This window comes from Bos indicus x Bos taurus, chromosome 15 (assembly GCF_003369695.1).
Source record: "Bos indicus x Bos taurus breed Angus x Brahman F1 hybrid chromosome 15, Bos_hybrid_MaternalHap_v2.0, whole genome shotgun sequence".
Classification (NCBI taxonomy): domain Eukaryota; kingdom Metazoa; phylum Chordata; class Mammalia; order Artiodactyla; family Bovidae; genus Bos; species Bos indicus x Bos taurus.
Genome location: NC_040090.1, coordinates 5312036 through 5338540, shown reverse-complemented (window position 1 = coordinate 5338540; position 26505 = coordinate 5312036). Strand labels below are relative to the sequence as shown.

The following is a 26505-nucleotide window of genomic DNA, read 5'->3' as shown; positions in this document are numbered from 1 at the left end:
AAAATAAAATAAAATAAAATGACAAAAATGACAAAAAAAGAAATCCTACATTTTAAAAAAATTACTGTTCCTAAAAGATACAGAATTTATTCCAGATGATTAGAATAAAAATACCATAATAAAAAGACTGCTTACATAGTGTCTTTGTACACTAGATCTTTTGTAGATCTATTGTAACAAATTATCACACATTGGGTGGTTTAAGTAACAGAAGTTGACTTTCTCACATCTTTACAAGCCAGTGTCCCAAATCACAGTGCTGGCAAGGTTTCCCTCCACAGGCTCTGGAGGGACAGCCACGCCTCACCTCTTTCGGCTTCCGGTGGTCCCTGGCCTCCTTCGCTTCGTGGCTGTGGCATGTGTCACTCCTGTTGCTTCCTGCATCTTCACGTGATATTCTTCTATGTGTCGCTGCATCTCTAGTCTTCACTTAATCTCTCTTCCCCCCCTTACAAACTAAGAATACTGATCATAGGATATAGTGCCCTTTCCTTGAATTAAAATTATCTTATTTGAAAGTCCTTAACTGAATTACATCTGCAAAGGCTTTTATTTTCCTCATAAGTTCAGGTTTGCAGGTTATAACCTGAAATATATTTAGAGGGATCAACATTCAACCCAATGCCGTTTATAGTTTAAATTCCCAATATTCCTAATACTAAGGAGATGCCACAAAAGCAAAACATGAAGCTACAAGCAGGAGGAAATGGTGTCACTAGAGAAGAGTCAGCATTGAGATAACAAAGGATCCTTTCAGGGTTTGTACTCTGAAAGGGATATGGACAGTTGCAAAACAGAGAAAGAAGGAAAAAATGCCAGAAAATACTAAAACTCTGCTACTCCCACCAACTTGGATGTGGTTCCTGCTTTCTTATCGTTTAAATCCAATCCTAAGTACAGAAAAGGACAGTGAATATGTCTGAAGAAATGGGAAGTTTCAAGCAAATTTCTTACAGGGCATGACCCTGATCATTAATTATATAGTAGTTAACTATCATTTTATTGCTCAGGAAATCTCTTAACTCACCCTTTCCTAATAAGAGGGAAAATGGGTCTTCAGAATAGATCATTGCCATGGAGATAATGTGTGCTTTAATAACCCAGAAACCCTTAACTCTTTGACACTAAAGTCCTTTCACATAATGTGAGATGGCAGAGGTGATATTAAATATCATTTCATCAGATCAGATCAGGTCAGATCAGTTGCTGAGTCATGTCCGACTCTTTGCGACCCCATGAATCGCAGCACGCCAGGCCTCCCTGTCCATCACCAACTCCCGGACTTCACTGAGACTCACGTCCATTGAGTCAGTGATGCCATCCAGCCGTCTCATCCTCTGTCATCCCCTTCTCCTCCTGCCCCCAATCCCTCAAAGGAACATAGAAATAATACAAATGACATTTTCTGATGTATTTACATGAGAAACACAGAAACAAATTGCTTCTGTAATTTCAAGCCTTCGAGTCAAGTTGATAATTTACTTAGTAGTTTTCTCAGTGCTACAGTGATATCTTTGTTCCTCAGCGTATATATAATGGGATTCAACGTTGGGATCAAAACTGTGTAGAAAAGAGAGATCAGCTTCCCAGTTTCTTCAGACTGATTTGGTTTGGGCTGTAAACAGGTGGTGGAGGCTGTGCCATAGAATAAGACCACCACTGTGAGGTGAGACGAGCAAGTGGAGAAAGCTTTAGCCCTCCCCCTGGCAGATCGCAGTTTCAGAATGTTGGAGATAATTTTGCCATAGGAGACAACAATCAACAGAAATGGAACCATGATGAACACAACTGCAACTACATAGACTGCTATCTCGTTCACAAATGTGTCCCCACAAGCAAGCTTGAACACTGGGGGGAGGTCACAGAAAAAATGATTAATCGTGGTAGAGCCGCAAAAGGGCAGAGAGAAAACCTGCCATGTTTGCCCAATTACGACAGGAACTCCACTGACCCAGGAGGCAGTGACCAGCTGGACACAGACCTGGGGGCTCATGATCAGACCATAATGAAGAGGGTTACAAATGGCCACGTAGCGGTCATAGGCCATCACGGCCAGGAGGAGACACTCTAAACCTCCAAACAGAAGGACCAAACACATTTGTGCGGCACAGGCAAAGAAAGAAATGTGCCCTTTCTGGCTCAGGAGGTCCGTGAGCATTCTTGGGATCGTGACAGTTACGTAACAGATTTCTAAAATGGAAAAGTGGTTGAGGAAAAAGTACATGGGGGTCTGCAGAGTAGGGTCAATTCTTGTTATCAGTACAATGACACTATTGCACATCAGGATGGTCAGATAGAGGACTAAAAATATCCCAAAAAGAATCCATTGGAAATTGGGACTATAGGAAAACCCCAAGAGGATAAATTCCATCATTGTAGTGATGTTTGATTTTTCTGTTCTTAATTTGTACTCCATCTGTAGATATGGTAAATTCAAAATGGTTAATTCATTAATGCTTTTGAGCAACATTTCCCTTCTGTTAACTGAATTAGATACATGAACTTATTTACATAATCCCTTCAGTTATTGCTGCCTTTGCCTTCCTCAGTTTCTAAGAAATGAGATTTGAAACCTCAGCAATGAACTGATGTGCAGTTAAAATCAATTAGAGAAATAAAATCTTCATTTTTTATACTTGGATGTAGTGATACCAGAGGGCTTCCCTGGTATCTCAGCAGTAAAAGAATTTGCCTGAAATGCAGGGGATACAGATGTGGGTTTGATCCATGGCTAAGGAAGATCCTTGGAAGAGGGGATGGCAACCCACTCCAGTATTCTTGCCTAGAGAATTCCATGGACAGAGAAGCCTGGCCGACTATGGCCCATGGGAGCACAAAGAGTTAGACATGACAGAAGTGACTGAGCAGCAGAGGTAATGATACCAGAAACAATAAAATATATGCATTTTGATTTAGAGCTTATTGTGCAGCAATAGTATTAAACTATTTCACCCCTTAAAAGGGTGAAATTATATATGACACAGGCTTGCAATTGTTTTTCTTTGGGTTCATCAATTTCTTTTTCTATACTTATTGACTTATTCCATCTCCTTTCAATTCAAAGATTTTCACTATAAACTTTTGCCTAATTCTTATTCAAAACATTTTAAGCCCTCCCATTTCTACTTCAATGAGAGCTGACTTTCTGAAACTTATTCCTTGTTACCGGGGAACAAATACGTGTAATTGTATTGTTCTCGTCTGTGTACCTCACCCATCAGTTATGCCACACATGGACAGCATTAGTTACATCATGGGTCCAATAACGTTCCCTACTAATACCCATTGTACATTGCATTGCAAATACCAACTAATCTTTAACTCAGTCCATACATATGACCCATTCTTCATGGTATTTGGGGTTTCCTGATAGCTCAGTTGGTAAATAATCTACCTGCAATGCAGGAGACCCCGTTTTGATTCATAGGTCAGGAAGATCCACTGGAGAAGGGATAGACTGCCCACTCCAGTATTCCCGGGCTTCTCTTGTGACTCAGCTGGTAAAGAATCTGCCTGCAAGGTGGGAGACCTAGGTTTGATGTTTGGGTTGGGAAGGTCACCTGGAGAAGGGAAAGGCTACCCACTCCAGTGTTCTGGCCTGGAGAATTCTATGGACTCAATAGTCCATGGGTCACAAAGAGTTGGACACGACTGAGTGACTTTCATTTTCATGATATTTTAATATAGTTTATTCTTAACATATGTGATTCTCTGATCCATTGTCATCTACTTCTCTTACAAGTGAATAAAATATGCCCTATATAATTCTGCTGTAATTTTATCAAATAAACGTAACTTTATTTAAACCCTATGATTATTTATTTTAGGAATGCAAATGGCAGAAGCATATGAGTGGGACTAACACACACACACACAGAGGCCCGTCATCTGGCTTCATTTCAGGTTCATGTCATCACATATCAGGCAGCCAACACCGACAATTCTTGTAACACTTCATTAATGTTTGTTCCCTAACTGTGTTTTCATATTTCATTAATCTACTATATCTGTTCCCATCTTCCAGCCCCACAAACTATTGTTTTTGCATTAATACTTTGATAAATAAAATTGAGTCAACAAATATTCTCTCATATTTCTCCATTTCTACTAGAATTAGGTTTCAAAATTACCTTAAGTGAAAGTTTTATTATAAATACTATTATTATTATTTCACTTATATCTACTTTTATTTTATCATTAAAAAAGTTAAGAAATGCATTGTTTAAGTTATTAACTAATTTTCAGATAAAGATCTCAGAATTTCATATTTTTCTGTTTTATCCTTTGTATCTTAAACCTCAAATTCAGGACTATTTTTAAATAAAACCATCTATCATCTTACCTTCATGGATTTACATGAAGTTATCTATGAGAATATAGATGTTTTGACCCTGTAAACTTTTATAATTCTTTTGAGTCAGGAAGTCACTGTCATTCTGGAGGATTCTTCAAAGATCAGCAGCTCTGAAATAGGAAGTAGTCATGCTAACCCTGGGGGACATTTTCTCTTGAGTATCAGTTTAATTTCTAGAAGACTGCTTCTGTTTGTTGGTCATCTGGGTTTATGTTTTAAAACTACTTTTTCTGTAGATGACTTGTCTTCTGCAGCTCCTTCTTGGCATAAAGGTTCCCCTCTGTGGCGGTAGAAACTTAGCAGAGAAATGACACTTAATTTTCTCATATCAATAGTATTTTCTGGAAAAAAAAATTAAAACTTTCAATTTATTGCATTTCAGGCCGTGTAAATTTGCTTTCCTTAATTTAATTCCCATAATTCATCCAGATCTCATCTTTCACATCTTTAGAAAAATGTGTCACTTACTAATACACAAACGTGGTATGTTTGTTCTTTCCAATCCATTGCAGGGAAAGTTAGATTCCTTTTCAGAAGTGGAACACTCTGTTCCTAGATTACCTTTGGTGGAAATTAAAGTATGTTTTTCTGCTGACAAAAATCTGGATAGGTTTATTCATGTTAGGATAGCTAGTCGGTCATCAGCATAGGTATCTAGCAGAATCAAAGTGAAAGGCACCTTAAAAACAGCCTAGAGCCTGCTATGCAGAGTGAAGTAAGTCAGAAAGAGAAAGACAAATATCATATATTAACACACACAGACACACACACACACACACACACACACATATATATATATATGTGCTCAAGAAAAATGATACAGAAAAACCTATTTGCAAGGCAGGAATATAGACGCAGACATAGAGAACAGACCTGTAGAGACACTGAGGGAAGGAGCAGGTGGGAAGAGCTGAGAGATTAACACTGAGACACAAACTGCCACATGTAGAACAGATAGCTGGTGGGAAGTTGCTCCATATATAAATCACAGCGAGCTCAATCTGATGCTCTGTGATGACCTGCAGCGGGTGGGGAGGGGGAGAGAGGTTAAAGACAGACGGGATATATGTACACTTATGACTGATTTACTTTGTTGTACAGCAGCACCAACACAACACTGTAAAGCAATTACCCTCAAATTAATAAATTAAAAAAAAATAAACATTTAAACACAATTATTTAAGACGGGGAAAAAAAAAAAAAACACAACTCTCCTGTCAAAATGCTTTTTCTATTTCAGCTGCTTCCAGGCAGGTATGTAGGTAAAATTGTCAGGAATGAGGTCACAAGGTCAATATCACTTCTGCTCATAAGCACATTTTTTTCCTTTCTGTTTAGAGATTCTTTGACAATTTGAAAACACTATCAGTGTTTCTGAAATTGCATTTCATTTTTGTATTTTAAATTTGCTTATCTTTATTACAGCATGTTCCTCATAAGTTGGAGCTATGTACTCTTTTTTAGAATTGATATGGTATCCATGTCATTTAGTGCCATGTTTATTTACAAACGAGAATTGCACTCATGATTTGTTTCAACTAAGTTTTACTTACAGGATGAAACAAATCGAATGTCCATCACCCATGTGAGTAAACTGATCTAATCCCTAATTCTGTCATTAGGATAGTGAATTGAATGTTTATCTGTTCAATTTAATATCACCATCGCATGAAAACAAATCTACAGTTTGAGACAATACCTCAAATGTATCAGTGTAACAAAATAAATTAACATCTTGCAATCATATTAGAGCACACGTTTACAGTCAGTGATGCAGAAACCCTGGTTGTTTCCATCTAGGGGTCCCACTGTTCCTACTTCTTCTTTGTAGTTTCCTACTTGGATCTTCAGCTTGCAGAAACCTGAGACGCCAGACAGACAGAATATAAGGAAACAAATACACTATTCAGAGCCTCTATACATAATAAATACATCATTTCTACCCTTATGCCATTGCAGAAGCTAATCGCCTGGTCCAATGTAGTTCTGAGAAGGTTAGGGAATGATGTTCACCGTATGTCAATAAAACAGATGTAATTGAAGAGCATAAAGCCGGACTCTGCCATAGTTCTCACTTTTGGTCATTAAAAAAAGGGAGTTATAGCATGCTGCAACAAGTATACCTTTAGACTGAAGACTTAACATGACACATAATGGAATAAGTATTTATGGTACATATTTATGCATATTAATTTATTTTATAGATATATTTGAGCCTAACAACACAATGTCAGTATTATTTCCATTAGTCTTTGATGCTTAAATTAGCAATAATATTGATGCATAATCTTCATAACACAAAGCAAGACCTTAAAAATTCAATCAAAGTGATTATTTGAGATATACTTGACTTATAGCATTATATTAACTTCTGCTGTTCAACATAAATATATTTTAAATGATCATCACATTGTCTAGTTAGTATCCATCACCACCCAAAGTTATGCGTTTTTTTTTTCTTGTGAATTTTTTTTTTAAATTTCTGTTAGCAAGTTTCAAATATACATAATTATTTAACTATAGTCACCATGCTCTATTATATTTTCTTGGGCACCAAAGTCAATGTGGATGGTGAGCAGCCATGAAATTAAAAAGCGTTTGTCCCTTGGAAGAAAAGCTATGACAAACCTAGATAGTGTATTAAAAAGCAGAGACATCATTTTGCTGACAAAGCTATGGTTTTCCCAGTAGTCACGTATGAATATGAGAGCTAGAAAATAAAGAAGGCTGAGCACCAAAGAATTGATGCTTTCAAACTGTGGTGTTGGAGAAGACTTTTGAGGGTCCCTTGTACTGCAAGGAGATCAAACTGGTTAATCCTAAAGGAAATCAACCCTGAATATTCACTGGAAAGATTGGTGCTAAAGCTGAATTCCAATAAACTGGTCACTTCATGCAAAGAGCTCATTGGAAAGACCTGATGCTGGGAAAGATTGAGGGCAAAAAGAGAAGGGGGCGATGGAGGATGAGATGGCATCACTGACTCAATGAACATGAGTTTGAACAAACTCCAGTAGATAGTGAAGGACAGGGAAGCCTGATGTGCTGCAGTTCATAGGGTTGCAGAGTCAGACGCTACTTAGCCACTGAACACCAGCACCACCATGCTGTACACTGATTAGATTGCTATACATTTTAATAGTGGTTTTATAAATATGACTAAATTTAAATTCACTGCCTTGATGTTTGTGTTTTATTTCTCTTATACATATATTTTGCTCATTGTTTTATTAGACTTTTAGTATTTATGTATCACCTAGACAGCATATTCAAAAGCAGAAACTTTGCCAACAAAGGTCCATCTATTCAAGGCTCAGAGAAGGCGATGGCACCCCACTACAGTACTCTTGCCTGGAAAATCCCATGGATGGAGGAGCCTGGTAGGCTGCAGTCCATGGGGTCGCAAAGAGTCAGACATGACTGAGCAACTGAACTAAACTGAACCATTTTTTTATCCAATGCTCCTTATTAACTTGTAGTTGTAACTGTAAAGTTTGCAAAATAAATATCTGCCTAATATAATCTATCATTAAATAAATTATATACTTTAATATGAAAAATGTTAAGATCATGAAAAGAAAATATTCCTATTTGTACAATTTTATTCCAAATCCTGAAAGATGATGCTGTGAAAGTGCTGCACTCAATATGCTAGCAAATTTGGAAAACTCAGCAGTGGCCACAGGACTGGAAAAGGTCAGTTTTTATTCCAATCCCAAAGAAAAGCAATGCCAAAGAATGCTGAAACTACCACACAATTGCACTCATCTCACACGATAGTAAATTAATGCTCAAAATTCTCCTAGCCAGGCTTCAGCAATATGTGAACCGTGAACTTCCTGATGTTCAAGCTGGTTTTAGAAAAGACAGAGGAACCAGAGATCAAATTGCCAACATCTGCTGGATCATGGCAAAAGCAAGAGAGTTCCAGAAAAACATCTATTTCTGCTTTATTGACTATGCCAAAGCCCTTGACTGTGTGGATCACAATAAACTGTGGAAAATTCTGAAAGAGATGGGAATACCAGACCACCTGATCTGCCTCTTGAGAAATTTGTATGCAGGTCAGGAAGCAACAGTTAGAACTGGACATGAAACAACAGACTGGTTCCAAATAGGAAAAGGAGTTCGTCAAGGCTGTATATTGTCACCCTGCTTAATTAACTTCTATGCAGAGTACTTCATGAGAAACGCTGGACTGGAAGAAACACAAGCTGGAATCAAGATTGTCCGGAGAAATATCAATAACCTCAGATATGCAGATGACACTACCCTTATGGCAGAAAGTGAAGAGGAACTAAAAAGCCTGTTGATGAAAGTGAAAGTGGAGAGTGAAAAAGTTGGTTTAAAGCTCAACATTCAAAAAACGAAGATCATGGGATCCGGTCCCATCACTTCATGGGAAATAGATGGGGAAACAGTGGAAACAGTGTCAGACTTTATTTTTCTGGGCTCCAAAATCACTACAGATGGTGACTGCAGCCATGAAATTAAAAGACGCTTACTCCTTGGAAGGAAAATTATGACCAACTTAGATAGAATATTCAAAAGCAGAGACATTCCTTTGCCAACAAAGGTTCGTCTAGTCAAGGCTATGGTTTGTCCTGTGTCATGTATGGATGTGAGAGTTGGACTGTGAAGAAGGCTGAGTGCTGAAGAATTGATGCTTTTGAACTGTGGTGTTGGAGAAGACTCTTGAGAGTCCCTTGGACTGCAAGGAGATCCAACCAGTCCATTCTGAAGGAGATCAGCCCTGAGATGTCTTTGGAAGGAATGATGCTAAAGCTGAAACTCCAGTGCTTTGGCCACCTCATGCGAAGAGTTGACTCATTGGAAAAGACCCTGGTGCTGGGAGGGATTGGGGTCAGGAGGAGAAGGGGACGACAGAGGATGAGATGGCTGGATGGCATCACTGACTCGATGGACATGAGTCTGAGTGAACTCCGGGAGTTGGTGATGGACAGGGAGGTCTGATGTGCTGTGATTCATGGGGTCGCAAAGAGTCGGACACAACTGAGTGACCTGATCTGATTTGATCTTTTGCTTTGTATTATTGCCTTACACTTGCTCTTTTTAAATTAATGTTTATTGAAATACAGTTGATTTACAATGTTATTTAGCTTCCACCATACAGCGAAGTGAATCAGTGATACATATACATTCTTTTACTCTTTTTAAGATTCTATTCCCATATAGATTATTACAGAGTACTGAGTAGAGTTCCTGTGCTATACAGTAGGTTCTTACTAGCTATCTATTTAGACAGGTTAGTATGTATATTTCAATCCCAATCTGTCAGTTTACCACTCCCCTTCCACCTTTCCCTCTTGGTAACCTTAAGTTTGTTTGCAATATGTGTGATTCTATTTCTGCTTTGTAAAGAGATTTGTTTGTACCAGTTTAATAGATCCCATATATACATGATATGATATGATACTTTTCTTTCTTTGTCACTTCACTCAGTTTAACAATCTCTAGGTCCATCCGTGTCACTGCAAATGGCATTATTTCTTTCTTATGACTGAGTATTATTCATATATATATATATAGGTAGCACATTTATTCTTTAATTTATAAACACCATGATACTTCTTTTTTTTTGTTGTTTTCAATTGTTATTTATTATTTGATGGTCATTTTAAAATATGAAAAATGTTAATATTGGTCATCTTATTGTCTGTTTTATGATCTGTTCATTCTTTGTGTTGATCCAAATTATTTTAATCTGTATTATTTTCTTCTACTTGAAGAGCTTCCTTTTACATTCTCATATGCAAATATGCTTGTGATATATTTTTTCCCTTTAGTTTGTATATTGATGTTTTTATTCTTAAAGTTCACTTTCTGTTTTGTGGGATAATTTTGTTAGAAAAATCATTCTAGTTTGATACTTGTTTTTTTTTTTCATTTTTCTGTTACCATTTATTTATTTTTTTAAATTTTATTTTATTTTTAAACTTTACATAATTGTATTAGTTTTGCCAAATATCAAAATGAATCCGCCACAGGTATACATGTGTTCCCCATCCTGAACCCTCCTCCCTCCTCCTTCCCCATACCATCCCTCTGGGTCGTCCCAGTGCACTAGCCCCAAGCATCCAGTATCGTGTATCGAACCTGGACTGGCAACTCGTTTCTTACATGATATTTTACATGTTTCAATGTCATTCTCCCAAATCTTCCCACCCTCTCCTCTCCCACAGAGTCCATAAGACTGTTCTATACATCAGTGTCTCTTTTGCTGTCTCATACACCGGGTTATTGTTACCATCTTTCTAAATTCCATATATATGCGTTAGTATACTGTATTTATGTTTTTCCTTCTGGCTTACTTCACTCTGTATAATAGGCTCCAGTTTCATCCACCTCATTAGAACTGATTCAAATGTATTCTTTTTAATGGCTGAGTAATACTCCATTGTGTATATGTACCACTGCTTTCTTATCCATTCATCTGCTGATGGACATCTAGGTTGCTTCCATGTCCTGGCTATTATAAACAGTGCTGCGATGAACATTGGGGTACACATGTCTCTTTCCCTTCTGGTTTCCTCAGTGTGTATGCCCAGCAGTGGGATTGCTGGATCATAAGGCAGTTCTATTTCCAGTTTTTTAAGGAATCTCCACACTGTTCTCCATAGTGGCTGTATTAGTTTGCATTCCCACCAACAGTGTAAGAGGGTTCCCTTTTCTCCTTATCCAGTTCTTTAAAGATATAATCTGTTCTTCAATCCTAAATAGTTTCCAAATTGAAATCTGCATCAAACAAATCTGTCCCATTGTTATGCTATGTATTTAACCCTGGTTACTTCTAGGTTTATCTTTTTTTTTGGGGGGGGGGGTGTGTGTATGAAGGAGGTATTTGTTGGGCTCTCTATCACATATCACTGAGGTCTTTATCAATCACTTTCTGAATTCTGCACTGTTATGAAAAGGCATGCTGTCCAGTAAAGTAAATCCTCTCACTTTACTGTTCTTCAGGAGTGCCTTGGCAGTAATTGCTTGTCTTTATATATGCAATTTAGAATCAGCCAAGTCACACACACACTCCCCATACACCACCTCACCCACCCATACACCAAAGGAATTTTATCCTAATCTATGGAATTTCTGTATCATTGAATTGAATTATATCAGGAAAAATTGACATCTTTTAAATATTGAGTTTTCCAGTATATAAAAATGTTATAGCAATCCATTTAGTTCCTTATCTGAAATTTCTCTCAAATTATTTTCTAGTTTACTAAATAAACTTCCTACAGGTTTTTCGTTTCCATTACTTTAAAAATTTTCTTATCTTTGTTCCTATTTAAATACTATTTTAAATGTCTACTTATTTTTTGCTTTTCAGTGTGGAAATAAGGGCTTCCTAGGTGGTGCTAGTGGTAAAGAACCTGCCTGCCAATGCAGGAGACAGAGGAGATGTGGGTTTGATCCCTAGATCAGGAGGATTCCTTGGAGGAAGGCATGACAACCAACCCCAGTATTCTTGCCTATAGAATTCCATGGACCGAGGAGCCAGGCAGGCTGCAGTCCATAGGGTCACAGAGAGTCAAACACGACTGAAGTGACTTAGCATGCACACACATATGAAAATAAATTGATTTGTGTTTGTCGATTCTGTATTCAGTACACATGTTGAATTCATTTATTATGTGTAATAACTTCATTGTAGATTATTAAATATTTTCACATATTCATATATAATGTCTTCCAACAATTGGGTTAATAAAACCCTGGTGGCTCAGATGGTAAAGAATCTGCCTGCAGTGTGGGAGAACCAGGCTTGATCCCTGGGCTGGGAAGATCCCCTGGAGAAGTAAATGGCTACCCACTCCAGTATTCTTGCCTGGAGAATTCCATAGACAGAGGAGCCTGGCAAGATACAGTCCACTGGGTTGCAAAGAGTCAGACTTGACTGAGTGACTAACACTTTACAATGTTCACATATATATTTTATTCTCTCTCTCTCTCTCTTTTAACTGTATAGGCTAGTATCTCTAGTAAAATGTTAGGGGAAAAAAAAAAAAAACTGTAAGAGAGAAAAATCCCTTTCCTTGGTTCAAATTGCAGAAAGACGTGTTTCAATATTTTTTAATTTAATTGTGTTTGTTAGCCCTATTGTTGAGATTAAAAAAAATTACTTTAGTATCATCCTTTACTGAAAGCATTCTTTAACTTCTTATTTCCCAAACTTAAGTTAAACACCATTATAATATTACAAGTTCAATGTGGATCATTTTACTGTATGATTTATTTTATGCTTTTATGCTAAATTACTTTATTATTTATCTAGTAACAGTTTATTCCCCTAGAGTATGAAATTTAAGTGAAAACTGGATTTTTCTTCTCTGTAATGCATCATTGTAACTACATGATACAGTTATGTGAAGCTTTTTTAGACATGAAAACCAAATCAGTCACCATATGAATTCTCTTTATTGCTGACAGTCAATGCTATATGGCAGAGAACAACCATGCAGCTGATCCCTGCCTCAATACTGGACAATGTACGGGATACAATCAAATGATATTATTTTAAATTGTAAATTTTGGACATAATTTGCTGTGCAGTAACAGAATATTGAAACAAAGGACTTTAAAATGGTTACAAAACCAACTTTTAAATTTTACTTCCTTCATTCCTTTCAGTGGGTAATATGTAATACCCACAGTAGTCATCTGTGACTGTCATCTGCACATTATGTCCTCTGAAATGATTGCTGTAATTTTGGTGTGCTTTTTAGATGTCTTTTTGGATGACATGATACCTACTCAAAGAAGAGAACTAGCTGGTGGATGAATTATGGTCTTATGAAAAATAATTTAAACACATAGTATAATAAGAGAAAGACAGATTTAAAAGAAAATATAAAAGAAAAAACCTTCCTCAGACTGCATCATTTCGACTGAAAATGATCCAGTGTAGTACCATCTGTAGTTCAACTCTTTCCATTTGAAGAAATACAAGATCTTTTTTAATAGGGTTTTTTTTTTTTTTTTTTTTGGTTTAATATAATGATTCTGTCTTATCAAGTATCATCCTTTACAACCAGGAAAACTTGGGAAAATAATATACTTGCCAGGGTCCAGCCCCAGTGGATCCAGGGATTTCAAAGGGGAGACGGCTTTGGTGATCAGGATACAATAGAATCAAAGATATAAAGAATGGTTAAATAAGGATAGCTCAGTGAAAAAATTCAGTGGAGAAAAGAGGCTGAATAACTTGGTTTACGTGGAAAGCTAATAAAATTCCAAAATAAGGAATTTGCGTCACCTACGTAGGCTGCAGGGGCCTTCCCGTTCTCCCGAAAGAGAGGAGACACTAAGGCCTCCCCGGTCAGATCTTAGAAGCCCAGGCATAGTTAGTAGGCTTGACAAGCCTCCACGTTCCAGATTGGAATTCAGCTAGAAGGTGAGAGAAAGAACAACATGGGGAGACCAAGTTTCGGTGAACAAGGCCCGCACTTTATTTTCCAAAGTAGTTTTTATACCTTAAGTTGTGCATAGAGGATAATGGGGGAAGGGGTAGAGTCATTCAAGGACAGCAGTCCTTGATCCTAATCGAAGCCAGGCTTTCTTCCTGAAAACTTATCATATGCAAAAGTTTAGGTGATTTACATCATCTTCTGGCCAGGGGGCCTGTCAACATTTTAAGATTCTTTCTTCAGAAAACTTATTTTTCTCTAAAAGTGGTTATTCTTAAGTAAGGCACCACCCTCCAAAAGCATTAGATAAAGTTGCATTCCTACAGGGCAAAGGTGTGGTGGGCTATAACAAGAAAAGAATTAACTCAAGGGTCCAAGGTTACAAACATTAAAGCTACTACTTACATTCCTATACACCAATTATATTAATCAATACACTGCCAGGGACACAGTAGGTAAAGGATATGGAAACTTAGCAGCAAACATTGGCCCAAGAAGTGAAAAACCCTTCACCAATAAAATTTCTAATCAACCTTTTAACTGCTCATAGGAATCTGTATTTAGACAGTTTAGAACATCTCATGCCTCTCACAGTTGGGAGGCTCTGAACAATCACATGTGGCCTGAAGAACCTATTCAGGCAGGCTAGAGGACTTCCAAAGGAGTTTGTAGGTTGAAACACTCTTGTCATGCCCAGGAACTTTATTAACTGGAGCTGTAAGTTAAGTCTTTTTTCAGAGAGAGGTGGTGGGGGACAGCCCCCGTAAAGTCAGAGGTGTAGGTGAGAGCACAAAGCAGAAAGTAGGCAGACTCTGGTTTTGGGGGTAGATGCTTGAGAATTTCCAGGGGGACTCCTGAGGCTTCATCCTGCCTTTGCATATGCCGAGCCTCCTTCCTCATGACCTTTGCCACAGCGGAGTTCTTCACGCTGGCTCCCGGCATATACTACATGTTAACATATTTTTATTTTAATTTCAATTATATACTTCACCAAAAGAATTAAAAAAAAGAGTTCTTAGAGAATGGATAACACTATATGGACACAAAATGACTGAATCCTGTACATCTTATATCTCCAAACAGCAAACATGAATTAATATTTTTTGCATTAGTAAAAATTAAGATAACAAATTATCAAGATGCTAGTAGCATGATTTGGCTACATAAACAAAGCATATCTACAAAGAAGAATTCAGAGAGAAGCAGAGGGTAAAAATTTAGTGCCACACTACAAAATTCAAGGGTCATTATGCAGAGTTCTGTTTTTAATCTTACAGAAGGATCAAATTGAAGTTGTTGAAAGGTAATATGTCTAAAGTTAAAAACACATAGCTATTTAACAGCTGTTCTCCAAAATTTTGCCATCTGTACTATCTAAAAACATCATGAAAAGAAAAAAAAAAGTGCATGATAGTTATATGAACAGGAAAGTACAAAAATATCTATGGTTTTAGGGGAAAAGGTAGGTAAGTGATACTACCTTTTCTCATAATATTGCAAGTCACCAGTAAATTTGTGGACTGAATATAAGATTGCCTAAATACATAGTTTCTTATCAGCAAGACACCATAATATAATCCTGATATTAGAAAATCCAGCCTAAAACAATAAGACTAGGAATGAATAAACATAATAAATCTATTAATCATGTGGAAAAAGCAAACTATTTCTGATTGTACAATGACAAAATTAAATAGGAAAACAGAAAATGAATTTAAATCAAGCCTCTAATGCTTTACATTAAGGTATAAGTTTTCTTAACGCCGTCAAGACATCCTTATTTCTCAGAGTGTATATCAGGGGGTTAAACATGGGGGTGATAACAGTATAGAAAAGTGAGAGAAATTTGTCTGTTCTGGAAGAATTTTTGGATTTAGGTCGTAAATATGTAACGATTGCAGATCCAAAGAATAAAGTCACAACCATGACATGAGATGAGCAGGTGGAGAAAGCCTTTGCTCTTCCCGTTGCCGACGGCAACTTCAGGATGGTGGAGGTGATTCTACTGTAGGAGCCAAGTATCAGCAGAAAAGGGACCATGACAAACAGCACAGCAACTGTGAAGACCAGCATCTCGTTCAGAAACGTGTCCCCACAGGCCAGCTTCAGTACCGGGGGGATGTCACAGAAGTAGTGATTGATTTGGTGGGATCTACAAAAGGACAGAGAGAAAATCTGGCTTGTCTGCCCTATCTCAATCGGAATGCCAGTGACCCAGCAGACAGCCACCAGCTGGACACAGACCTTGTGGTTCATGACCAAAGGATAGTGCAGGGGGCTACAAATGGCCACATAACGGTCATAGGCCATCACTGTGAGAAGCAGGCACTCTATGTTTCCAAGTATAAGGACAAAACTCATCTGTGTTGCACAAGCAAACAAAGAAATATGTCTTTTCTGAGTCCGGAGGTTTACGAGCATTCTAGGAAGAGTGGCAGACACATAACAGATTTCCAAGAAGGAAAAATTACCAAGGAAAAAGTACATGGGAGTCTGGAGAGTCTGGTCTGTCCCAGTTATGAGAATAATGATGCCATTTCCCATCAGAGTTATCACATAGGTAAACAGAAACATCACAAAAAGAAACATTTGGAGATTGGGAATGTCAGAAAATCCCAAAAGAACAAATTCCATTGTTGAAGTGAGATTCACATTCACTAGATATTTTTGAGGTTCCATCTGTGAAAATAGCACAGTTAGACATTTATCATTTTTGTTTTGTAATTTCTATAAATTAAAGGGATTTAGGGTAATCATTAATAGTTCATAATATTTCTATTCTCTATTAATGTCTAGTATTTTATATCCTGGACTCAACATAACTGAAGTTTAATGGGGAATATGTATGCTAAATTCTAAATATAAAAGCATAAGTTACAATTCAAGGTTTAACTTTAAATAAAAGTGATATGTTTAAGAATTATGCATTTTCATTTTGAATCTGTTTGTGTGCAGAGCAAAATCTATCCGTTTTACTTTTATTAAAAAAGCAAAATTCTGAAGCAGAAATATTTGCATCCCACTTTCTCAGTGGTAGGGCATCACCAAATTCTGTAATGTATTTTTCAGGAATTTCCCAACTCTTCCATTAGAACTTTTTCAAGAATAAAGCATGCCTTTCTTTCCATATTCTGCAATGATAGCTCTTACTTCTTGTGTGTGCACTTTATTTGAGACCATTCTGACTGGCTTTATCTACTAAAATAAGCAACATAGCCATCAGGCATTATAAAGGAGGAACATTTATTTATCTTTTACAAGGATGCAGCTTATGTCTGACAGTGTTCTTGACTTATCGGCTATTTAATTAATAATGACAATCTCGAAGGAATTACATTGATGATATGATTTTTGAAACTCTGCCTGGTAAATCTATTCCAAAATCTCTTTGATGTGCCAGAGGTCGCTTTCATTTAAAAATTATCATGCTAATAATATATATATATAAGATGCAGCACATGAAAATTAAAACCAAAAACTATACATTATTTAAAATATGGCTAATACACAGTTGTCAAAAATATCAAAAGCAGAGAATAGCTATTTTAGCTAGTAGGTAGGTAAGCAAGTATGGTTTAGTGAGTAATTAGTGAGACCTACAGACACTCAAATTTCTTCTATATTGAGATATACTTGGAAATATAAGAATTTTTTTCTTCTTTTTTTTTAAAGCCATTAAAAAATACATTTGTATCAGTTCTAATATAAGAATTTTAAAAGAAAGGTGATTAGGAAACTGTAGCTTTAAACATAAGTAGGAAATTGGAAAACACAAATGACTTTAACTGTGCTACTCTTGTGTTAGTAAGCTACTTGCAATAGCATATTATTGAATTGTGTTAATGTTATGGTATATTGATATTATAGATGAAGAAACGAGGGCTCAAAAGTTTACATAATTAAACTAAGAAAAAAAAAAAAGATGTTCTCTTTGACTTCCAGGATTCATGAGCATTGTGAGAAGGGTAACATTTCCATAGCTATTTCCAAAAGGAAAGAATTGTCAGGGAAAGAATACATAGAAATGTAGGGATCAAGACCTACTTTTATTATTAGAATTATGGTTCTATTGCCCATCAAAATAATGATATACCTGACTAAAAACAACCCAAATAGAAGCCACTGGAGATGGTGAACATCAGCAAAGACCCAGAGAAGAAATTCCTTCAATTTAGTTAGATTTTATCCTGGTATATTTATTTTGGCTTTTTTGTTTTCCATTGCTGTTCGTTTTTTGTTGTCCTCATTTTTGTGTTTCCTCTGTAGAGAAAGATTTAGCATTTGCTTTCACTACTTCATCCCCAACATTTCTTGTTCTTCAGTGCTAAATAAATTATAATTTCTAATTGTACAAGTCCAGCATTTTGATAGTTAAATTTTCAACATATACCATGAACAAGATTCATGGTAAGACAAAATTTTTTGCGTGTTATTCTCAACAGTGAGCCATTTAGAAAAAAACAACGACTGTGTGCTGTCTCCAAATTATCTATACTATACCTCTTTCTTGTAAATGTTTAAGTGTTTATTATTAAGGGAAATAGATATTAATGCTCAAATACTGCTATTTTTGAACTTAAGTCTCCATTGCTTGGAAAAATTAAAATTATTAAGAAGATGTATGATGATATTCCATATCAGTTTGTTATTGGTCATATTACCATCTCTCCCCTATCTACTTCAGTTAGGTCTGTATATTTAATATTAATTAGCAGGTTAAATCATGTGAGTAATATAAAATCAATATTGAACTCAAAATTATTTCATTATATTAAGAGCATTTATTTTTTCTTAAAATAGATGTTCCTTGAATTCCCCAGAACTTACAATTGTATGAACTAGATTGTTTTATATTCCTTTCAGTTCAGTTGCTCAGTTGTGTCTGACTCTTTGCGATTCAGTGAACTGCAGCACACCAGGCTTCCCTGTTCATCATCAATTTCTGGAGCTTGCTAAAATCCATGTCCATTGAGTCAGTGATGCCATCCAATCACCTCATCCTCCGTGCTCCCCTTCTCCTCCTGCCTTCAGTCTTTCCCAGCATCAGGGTCTTTTCTAATAAGTCAGTTCTTCACATCTGGTGGCCAAAGTATAGGAGCTTCAGCTTCAGCATCAGTCTTTGTTTTATATTAGATCTCTTCTTAAAGTACCATCTGTGGCAGATGGATGTTGATATATGGCAAAACCAATACAATATTGTAAAGTTAAAAAATAAAATTAAATTAAATTTAAAAAAATCATCAGGATTCTAATTAATTTAAAAATGCCATTTAAAATATATTGGCTCAAAACAAAGTTATCTCCCCGCGTTATATAAAATATATCAGTTATTCAAGTCTTTAGCATTTCAAATAATTTAATATTATTATTAAATATTTTTAACTATAAACTATATATGATCTAGTCAGAAATACATGGAAGTTCCTTTAACATATCACTCTTGCTATTATATATTAAGTATTAAAATTTAAAATAAAAGTTATAAACTAAAGCTTACAAGAATATAAAATAGTTCATATTTACCATTCTTATATAATATGATGCTGATTTTATCTGGCTGTAGAGGATAAAAATAATTATATTAGTTTATGAGAAATCACAATTTAATCAGACATTCAACTTACCTTTAAAATATTCCGTTCTTTCCAAAATAAAGGGCTCTTTAATAAAGTTTCTCTACCCCATGAGATCTCTTTGACCAGTCATGTTACATTTCCAATTAAAAGCATCATTTGGCACCCTATGATTTCTTTTATTTTTCCCAGGTAGTCTCACTCCACCCAGAGTACTTTCTCTTCAGCCTCTCCATGGACTAGAGTGCACAGCACACTTTTTATTTCTTAAAAATGAATAAGGTGCTGAGCAGTATAACTGGAGACCATCTAAAACTGACATACACCGAATTCAAATGCTGTCATGAACACGCTACTGTGAGCCTCTTTCTGTTAACACTGAGCTTGCAGCACAGTTTCCTGAACATGTTTTTCTTATATCCTCCTATATTATATTCTTAATTGCTATTTAGGGTCCTGCACATGTAATCGCCCAGATGATAAATACTATCTTAATCTTTTTTTTAAAAATATAAATTTATTTGTTTTAATTGGAGGTTAATTACTTTACAATATTGTATTGGTTTTGCCATACATCAACAGGAATCCGCCATGGGTATACACGTGTTCCCCATCCTGAACCCCTCTCCTTCCTCCCTCCTGGTACCATCCCTCTGGGTCGTCTCAATGCCCTTATATGTTATTGATTCTTTCCTAGGCACCAGGGAGAACTAAGAGATAGATAGATGCTGTATTATTATTCCTAGAATAAAAAAAAAAAATTAGAACCATGGATAACAGAGGTTTTATTTTCTCAGTTTCACATTTCTAGTGTGAATGCAGTTGTAAGGGAAAATAATACCAAAACTTTGTATAGGATAAAATAGCTTGAATTCTCCAACTGAGATAGTGTAGAAAAGATACAACCTGTGTCTTCTGGGCTTCATTTCTGGGAAAAAACAATTATTCCCAACACCTAGATTGTTTCAAAAATGCTGATTTGTACCCAGTCATGTTACTTATTAGTAAACAGTGGCTTCTAAGGGTTTATGATTACAAACATAAAATATTTCCCTGAGACTGAGCTCTGATAGTAGTGGTATAACAGAGTGACTATGAAGGTAATAACAGAGTATCAGGGATCATGTGGAAGACATCATGGAAGGTGCCTGAGGAGTGGGTGATGTGAGAAACCAGCCAGGTTTGAGCTACTGCAGGTGCATAACCAAAAAGCAACTGTGCTGGAAGGAGTTCTAAAGTCTCATAATTAGCACAGTATAGGATTATGCATGGATGGAGGAAATTTCTGATGCCATAGAAAATAAAATTCAGAAAAAAGACACAAATTTATCGTCCAATACCAAAATACCATAGCATATTTGCAAAATATATACTTTTAAATTAATTTTATTGGAACAGCACCGTAGCTTTAAAATCGGAAAGCTTTACATAATGCGTAGGTTTAAATAGTGTAGAAAATGAGTGAAACAATGAAAGCATTCTAAATTAAAATTTGTATAATCTTGAAACAAGAAAACTTTGACTTTGGCTCAAAATTAAAATTCAGGACACAAAACATGAAAAAACAAAAAAAAACACCTACATAAAAGTAGGAAATTCTACCTGATGGAAATGAGCATGCACCAAAAGTAAAGTTAAACTAGGATGGGTAAAGTTTTGGAAAAAATATGTCATATCTCAGATAGATTTTTATTTTCCATTACAAAAAGATATTTTTTAGTTATCAAGGAAAAGTCTAAAGTGAAATTAGAAAATGATACAAATAGTTTAAGGAACACTTCACAGAAAACAGAGGGAAACAATTGTTTAAAAATGGGAAGATACTCAACTTGTTAATGAACAAGGAATAAAATGTAACTGTACAGAGATTTAGTTGTTAAAAATAATCTGATATTTTTCTATGTAGTTTTCTGGGAAAACACATTAATAGGCTAATTATATTGAGAAAAACTGAGAAATTAAAATTTATCCTATAATAAAAATAGCATACCAAATTGGCAAAATAAGAGCATTAAAAAAAAATCTGCTATTGGACTACTGAGATAATTTTGAGAAAGAAATATGGATTTTTATTAATACATTATAATAGAACGGGAAAATCTTCTAAGGGTTTACACATTTACATATTTCGAAAGTAAATAACAAAAGAGTTATAGTACATGTTTCTATATTGTTAAAGCAAAGAAAGTTTTTTCTCGATTGACTCAGAATTAGAATTTAGAACCCCAAAACTGAAAAATCTACACAAAAATAAAAAATTCTACTTGGTACAATCTTACACTAAAAATAAAATTAAAATGTTTTGATAAAGATGACAAAACATAATACCCCACCTAAAGTGCTATTTGCTTTTATTAGTAACCTCCACTTAAATATCAGGAAGTCAAAATAAAACAAAAGTAGAAAAATGAACCAAATAGCTAAGTAACAGTTCACAGAAAAAGGAGGAAAATCATCATTTAGAAATAGGGATGAAATCTCAATTGCATTCAAGATAAGGGAATGAAAAATGTATATTGTGTAGATTTAGTACATGAAACAGTCTAAGACATTTCCCCAATCAATCTCTTGGGAAAATATACTTTTTACACTCCTGAGAATGCCAATGCCCAAACCTGTGGAGAAGAACTGGGCACCTTCAATTACTCTTTGAATCAATAAACATGCATAAGTATGATTTTATGTCTTTCTGCATTTTTCAGCATTGTTTGTAAAAGATGATCATTCACCCAGTTGTGAATGATCAAGTGGACTGTCTCTCTTTGACTTAATGAGCCTTCATTTTGATGCTGTCATTGACTTTTTACTTTTTCCATAGGTATCTGTTTCCTTCAAAATAGGAGTTTTGTAATTTTTTATCCAAATTTGTCTAGTGTTTTCAGCAGGAAGAATGTCTTGCTGTGACCCTATATGTCACAACCAGAAATGAAAGTTACTTCTTCATCGTTTAAATGTTCCTAATTATATTCAACTTGATTTTACTACATAAAATACTGTTTTTGTGTACTTTATAATCCCTCCTTCAATAATCTTATTCATTTATTAATATATCTCCTCTATAAACTGCCAGTGAACTTTATCTCTTTACCCCTTTACCCCTTCATAGTGTAGCAGTTTAAAATTTAAATATCTACAGTAATCTTTATTTAATGATAATGAAGTCTATTGTAGATACTTTCATATTATTTCATTATGTAAACATTTACAAAATTTTGAGAGTAGTAGCAAGTTATATTCTCAAGTAGAGGAAATTGGATTTCACAGTAATTAAATCATCAACCCAATGGCATAGCCATTAAACATCAGAGCTTGTTCCATGTCCTATATCATTAGATGTCATTCCAATTCTGTGCATATTTTTCTTCCACTGAGAGATCATTTTACACCTGAGGCCAGAGTGCATTCACATAATCATTTAACTTTGTTTTTCATTGCTCCAGAATCAAGCTTTTTTCTTTTTTTTTCATAACTAAGAAGAGGGAAAAAAAAAATCTTGTTACTTTTCTATCCCAGAAGAGAATTAGTGTTTTTTGTCCCTGAGATATCCCTAAAGATTTCAAGAGCCAGAGAATCTGATATAAGAGTTCAAATGCTCAATACTCATAGCATCTTTTAACTGAGCATGCAGTTCATTTTCACAGGTAATATGAAAGGATTTTCATTGACTACAAAATATTTTAGAAGCGATAACCTTAAATCTCACACTAGATTCTATGCCTTAATATTTAACTCTTAGATAAATTTTTATATTAAATTCAGAACTTAACTAAGGATTGAGTGAGGAAATTTATGAGACCATAGTAGGGGAAATAAGAAAGACTCCCTGAATTTTTAGCCCAATATAGCTATAAATTAGAAAATTGTTTTAATTTCCTAGATGGAAGACAGCAGTCGGAGTAAGGGTATAAATAAATGGCTATATTTAAACTTTAGGAAAATTAGTAAATGGAAAGAAAATTATTTATTAACCAGCCATTGGGTATATGTCTTTTGAAGATCATTATTTTTTCTCATGGAGGGATATAAATTAATTTTAAATTTATTTCACTAGTTAGCTGATTGATCTAGAAGCTATAGCAAGATTTTTGTTTCATTTTGTTTTCATAGTCTACTTAAGCTTGATTTTAAAAAAGATTCAGGCACATAAGAATGTTAATTGGTATTTCTAGGGGCATAGCAATTCCAGAATTGTGGCATGTTACAATTAGCTTGTGATATGTTGATGGTAATAGCATGGGGTCTGGCAACAGAGAAATTTGTACTTCAGCCTTGGTGCCTCTAGTAATTCACTGTGTGAGCTTACTCAGTTCATAGGCCTAGCTGGTCCTTCAGTTGTCTATTGGATAAAAGAATTCTCATTTATTTGGTTGTAGGTTGCTATGTAGATTGCATATATACCATCTCCAACCTCTTGTAGCCACTTTATGGTTTGTGGTAGCTGTTAACACAGCTTTGTTTTTCTCAAACTCAGTGTATTCATTGCATGAGTGTCTATTATTGTGTGTGTTTCCCACCTGTTTGAGAATTGAGGAGCTCATTTGATTTAGTTTTTCAGAATGATGATACTTTGTCAAAAATCTGGGACCCATCTTCCTAGACTCTTACTCTCAAAGTGAAATCAGCTAGATGCGAAAACAATCAGTTCTAATTTCCTTAATTAGTGGACAGAATCACCTGTTTGAAGAGCATCCTGGATAAAGTAAATGACCAAATACTTTTTGTCTGTGTGTGTTAAGTCATGACTGACTTTTTGCCACCCCATGGACTGGCCCACTAGGCTTCTCTGTCCATGGAATTTTCCAGGCAAGAGTACTGGATTAGATTGCCATTTCCCTCTCCCGGGTATCTTCGTGATCCAGGGATCAAACCCACATCTCCTGCATTGGCAGATGGATTCTTTACCACTGGCACCACCCGGGAAACACATTTTGTCTATCATTCCTAATTTCTCTGCAATGAAATAGGTAATTGCTCTAATGAAGTATGATTAAGTATAACATATGCCTTCATCCATAATCCACCTTTTGTACCTATGGCTGACTCATGTTGAAGTTTGATAGAAAAAAACAAAATTTGCAAAGCAATTATCCTTCAATTAAAGAATAAATAAATTTAAAAAAGAAAAGAAAGAAATGGAGAATAGAAAAAAAATAGATCAGAGATATAAAGGTTTATGAGAAAGTTGTAAAGGACAAAATTATTGGGATATTTAAGTAAACATATTATTATTTTATTGATATGCCCCACATCAGAATGCAATGAAAGAGAATTTTTAAGATGACTGATAGGATTAAATACTGGACTCAGTTAGTTTAATTTCATGAGAATGATATTTTTAATTTATATTAAGTGTCATGTAACACATAAGCTTAACTAAAAGAAGACCTACTTAAGATTTTGGTTTGGAGTCCATTTATTATCCAATGCTTTGACAAAAATTTGATTTCCTAGTTTCCTATTTATTTATAACTTCCCCATCAAGTTAAGAAAAATTTGAAACAAATTATAGTCATATTTAACATGTATGCATCCTTCACATATCATTGATACTTTAATAAAACATTTTAATGCATCTCATAAATAAGAAATCTGTTGTCATACCATGTTCATATAGTTAAACAAAATATGCACCAAAATTTTGATCAGTTTTATTCTTTTATTTGAAGGCTCAAGTTACTTTGGCTAAATCACATTAGGGGCTAAATATGAGATTAATTTTAAGGTTCTAGAGTTAAATACAATATTTTTTTATCTTCCACAACTGTGCTGCCTCAAACACATCAGTTAAATAAAAATTAGAATCAAAATAAAGCTAAAGTTTCCCTTGTGAGGGTTAGTGAACATGTATTATTAAGAATTTCTTTATTAGACAATCTTGATGTATTTTTCAAAATTTGCCTGCATATTTGAATTATCTTTACTGTATTTCTTATCTGTCTAATTCCTATTTTGAAACTGATTCTTGTCAATCAACATTTTTTGTGTGTAATATATAGATTTTGAAGCAGAAAGACTGATAATAAAGAATTTTAAAAATGACTATATTGTCGATACTCAAATAATACATTTAGTACACTTAATACCTTTAATGTTAATAAACTTGATGGTTTTATAAGATATTTTATTAATATAACCATTCAAACTAAACTGGAATTTTTATAATACATTTGTGTGTATATATGTGCTTTCAAGAGTAATATGTGAGTTCTTTGAATTAACAAAGAGATAAACAGTTGATTTAGTTATATATTATATTTGTACCATATATATTTCTCTAAGGATTAAGTAAGATTTTCCTTTTTGATTTGACAACTCCATAGTTGAAAAATTATTTATTATATGAATTAAGAAAAATTTTCACATGAATGGTGGAACTATCTGGAAAATGAAGACATGGGACTTTGTTTTCCTTCTAAAAGTGATTTTAAGCTGATTTGCTCATTCTCTATTTGATGTATGCATGTCTCATTATAACAAAGACATAGTGCATTTCATGTTAGTAATATAAGCTATTGGTAGGTCACTGAATTCAGCTCATTCCCACCCACAGCAGATTTTTCATTCATCTGTATAGCACACTGAAGAAAAACAAGAGTCATGATACTGAAATCTTGGTCCTAAATACAGTAAATGAAATATCGAATTGCTTCAATACTGGAGACTTTAGGAACAGATACTGATGACCTTTTAACATTTTGCTTGTTTGTTATGGACTTTGCTTTCTTCTTACTCCACTGAATAAGCAACAGTCTGACATAGGGAAATATGAGCCATAATAAAACACTACATTGTGGTTTATATAGTCATGTGCTTCTTTTAGCAATACCTTTTCTAAAGAATTATTATCTGTCATCAGGAGATATTTACAATTAGTACTACTTATATCCAAGGGTTCTACTTCCCTGGATACAATCAAATGTAGATCCAAAGTATTGTGAAAATAATGATTTGCAGAGTTCAAAAAGTAAAACAAATTTACAGCACATCGACAACTATTTTAAAAGCATTTAAATTGTATTTACAACCTTTTAGACAACATGCACATTATATTAGGTTTTATAAGTAATCTGTAGATGGGTTCAAGTACGTGAGAAGAGGTGTGTTGCTTATATTGTGAATTGCCGGGGTCCAGCCCCGGTGGATCCAGGGA

General features: G+C 35.0%; 2 protein-coding genes across 2 annotated transcripts; both read right to left on the bottom strand.

The window, feature by feature from the left end:
* Positions 1-1465: 1465 nt before the first annotated feature.
* LOC113904687 (olfactory receptor 10AG1-like) lies at positions 1466-2434 on the bottom strand. The gene has a single exon (XM_027561796.1). The coding sequence runs from the start codon at positions 2414-2416 to the stop codon at positions 1466-1468; it is 951 nt and encodes a 316-aa protein (XP_027417597.1). The 5' UTR covers positions 2417-2434.
* A 13088-nt stretch (positions 2435-15522) lies between these two features.
* LOC113904686 (olfactory receptor 10AG1-like) lies at positions 15523-16461 on the bottom strand. Its single transcript, XM_027561795.1, has one exon. The coding sequence runs from the start codon at positions 16459-16461 to the stop codon at positions 15523-15525; it is 939 nt and encodes a 312-aa protein (XP_027417596.1).
* Between the last annotated feature and the right edge of the window lie 10044 nt (positions 16462-26505).

What these genes read in the sequence shown, in the direction of transcription:
- LOC113904687 (XM_027561796.1), bottom strand. Translation starts at nt 2,416, where the DNA reads ATGGAGTACAAATTAAGAACAGAAAAATCAAACATCACTACAATGATG.
- LOC113904686 (XM_027561795.1), bottom strand. Translation starts at nt 16,461, where the DNA reads ATGGAACCTCAAAAATATCTAGTGAATGTGAATCTCACTTCAACAATG.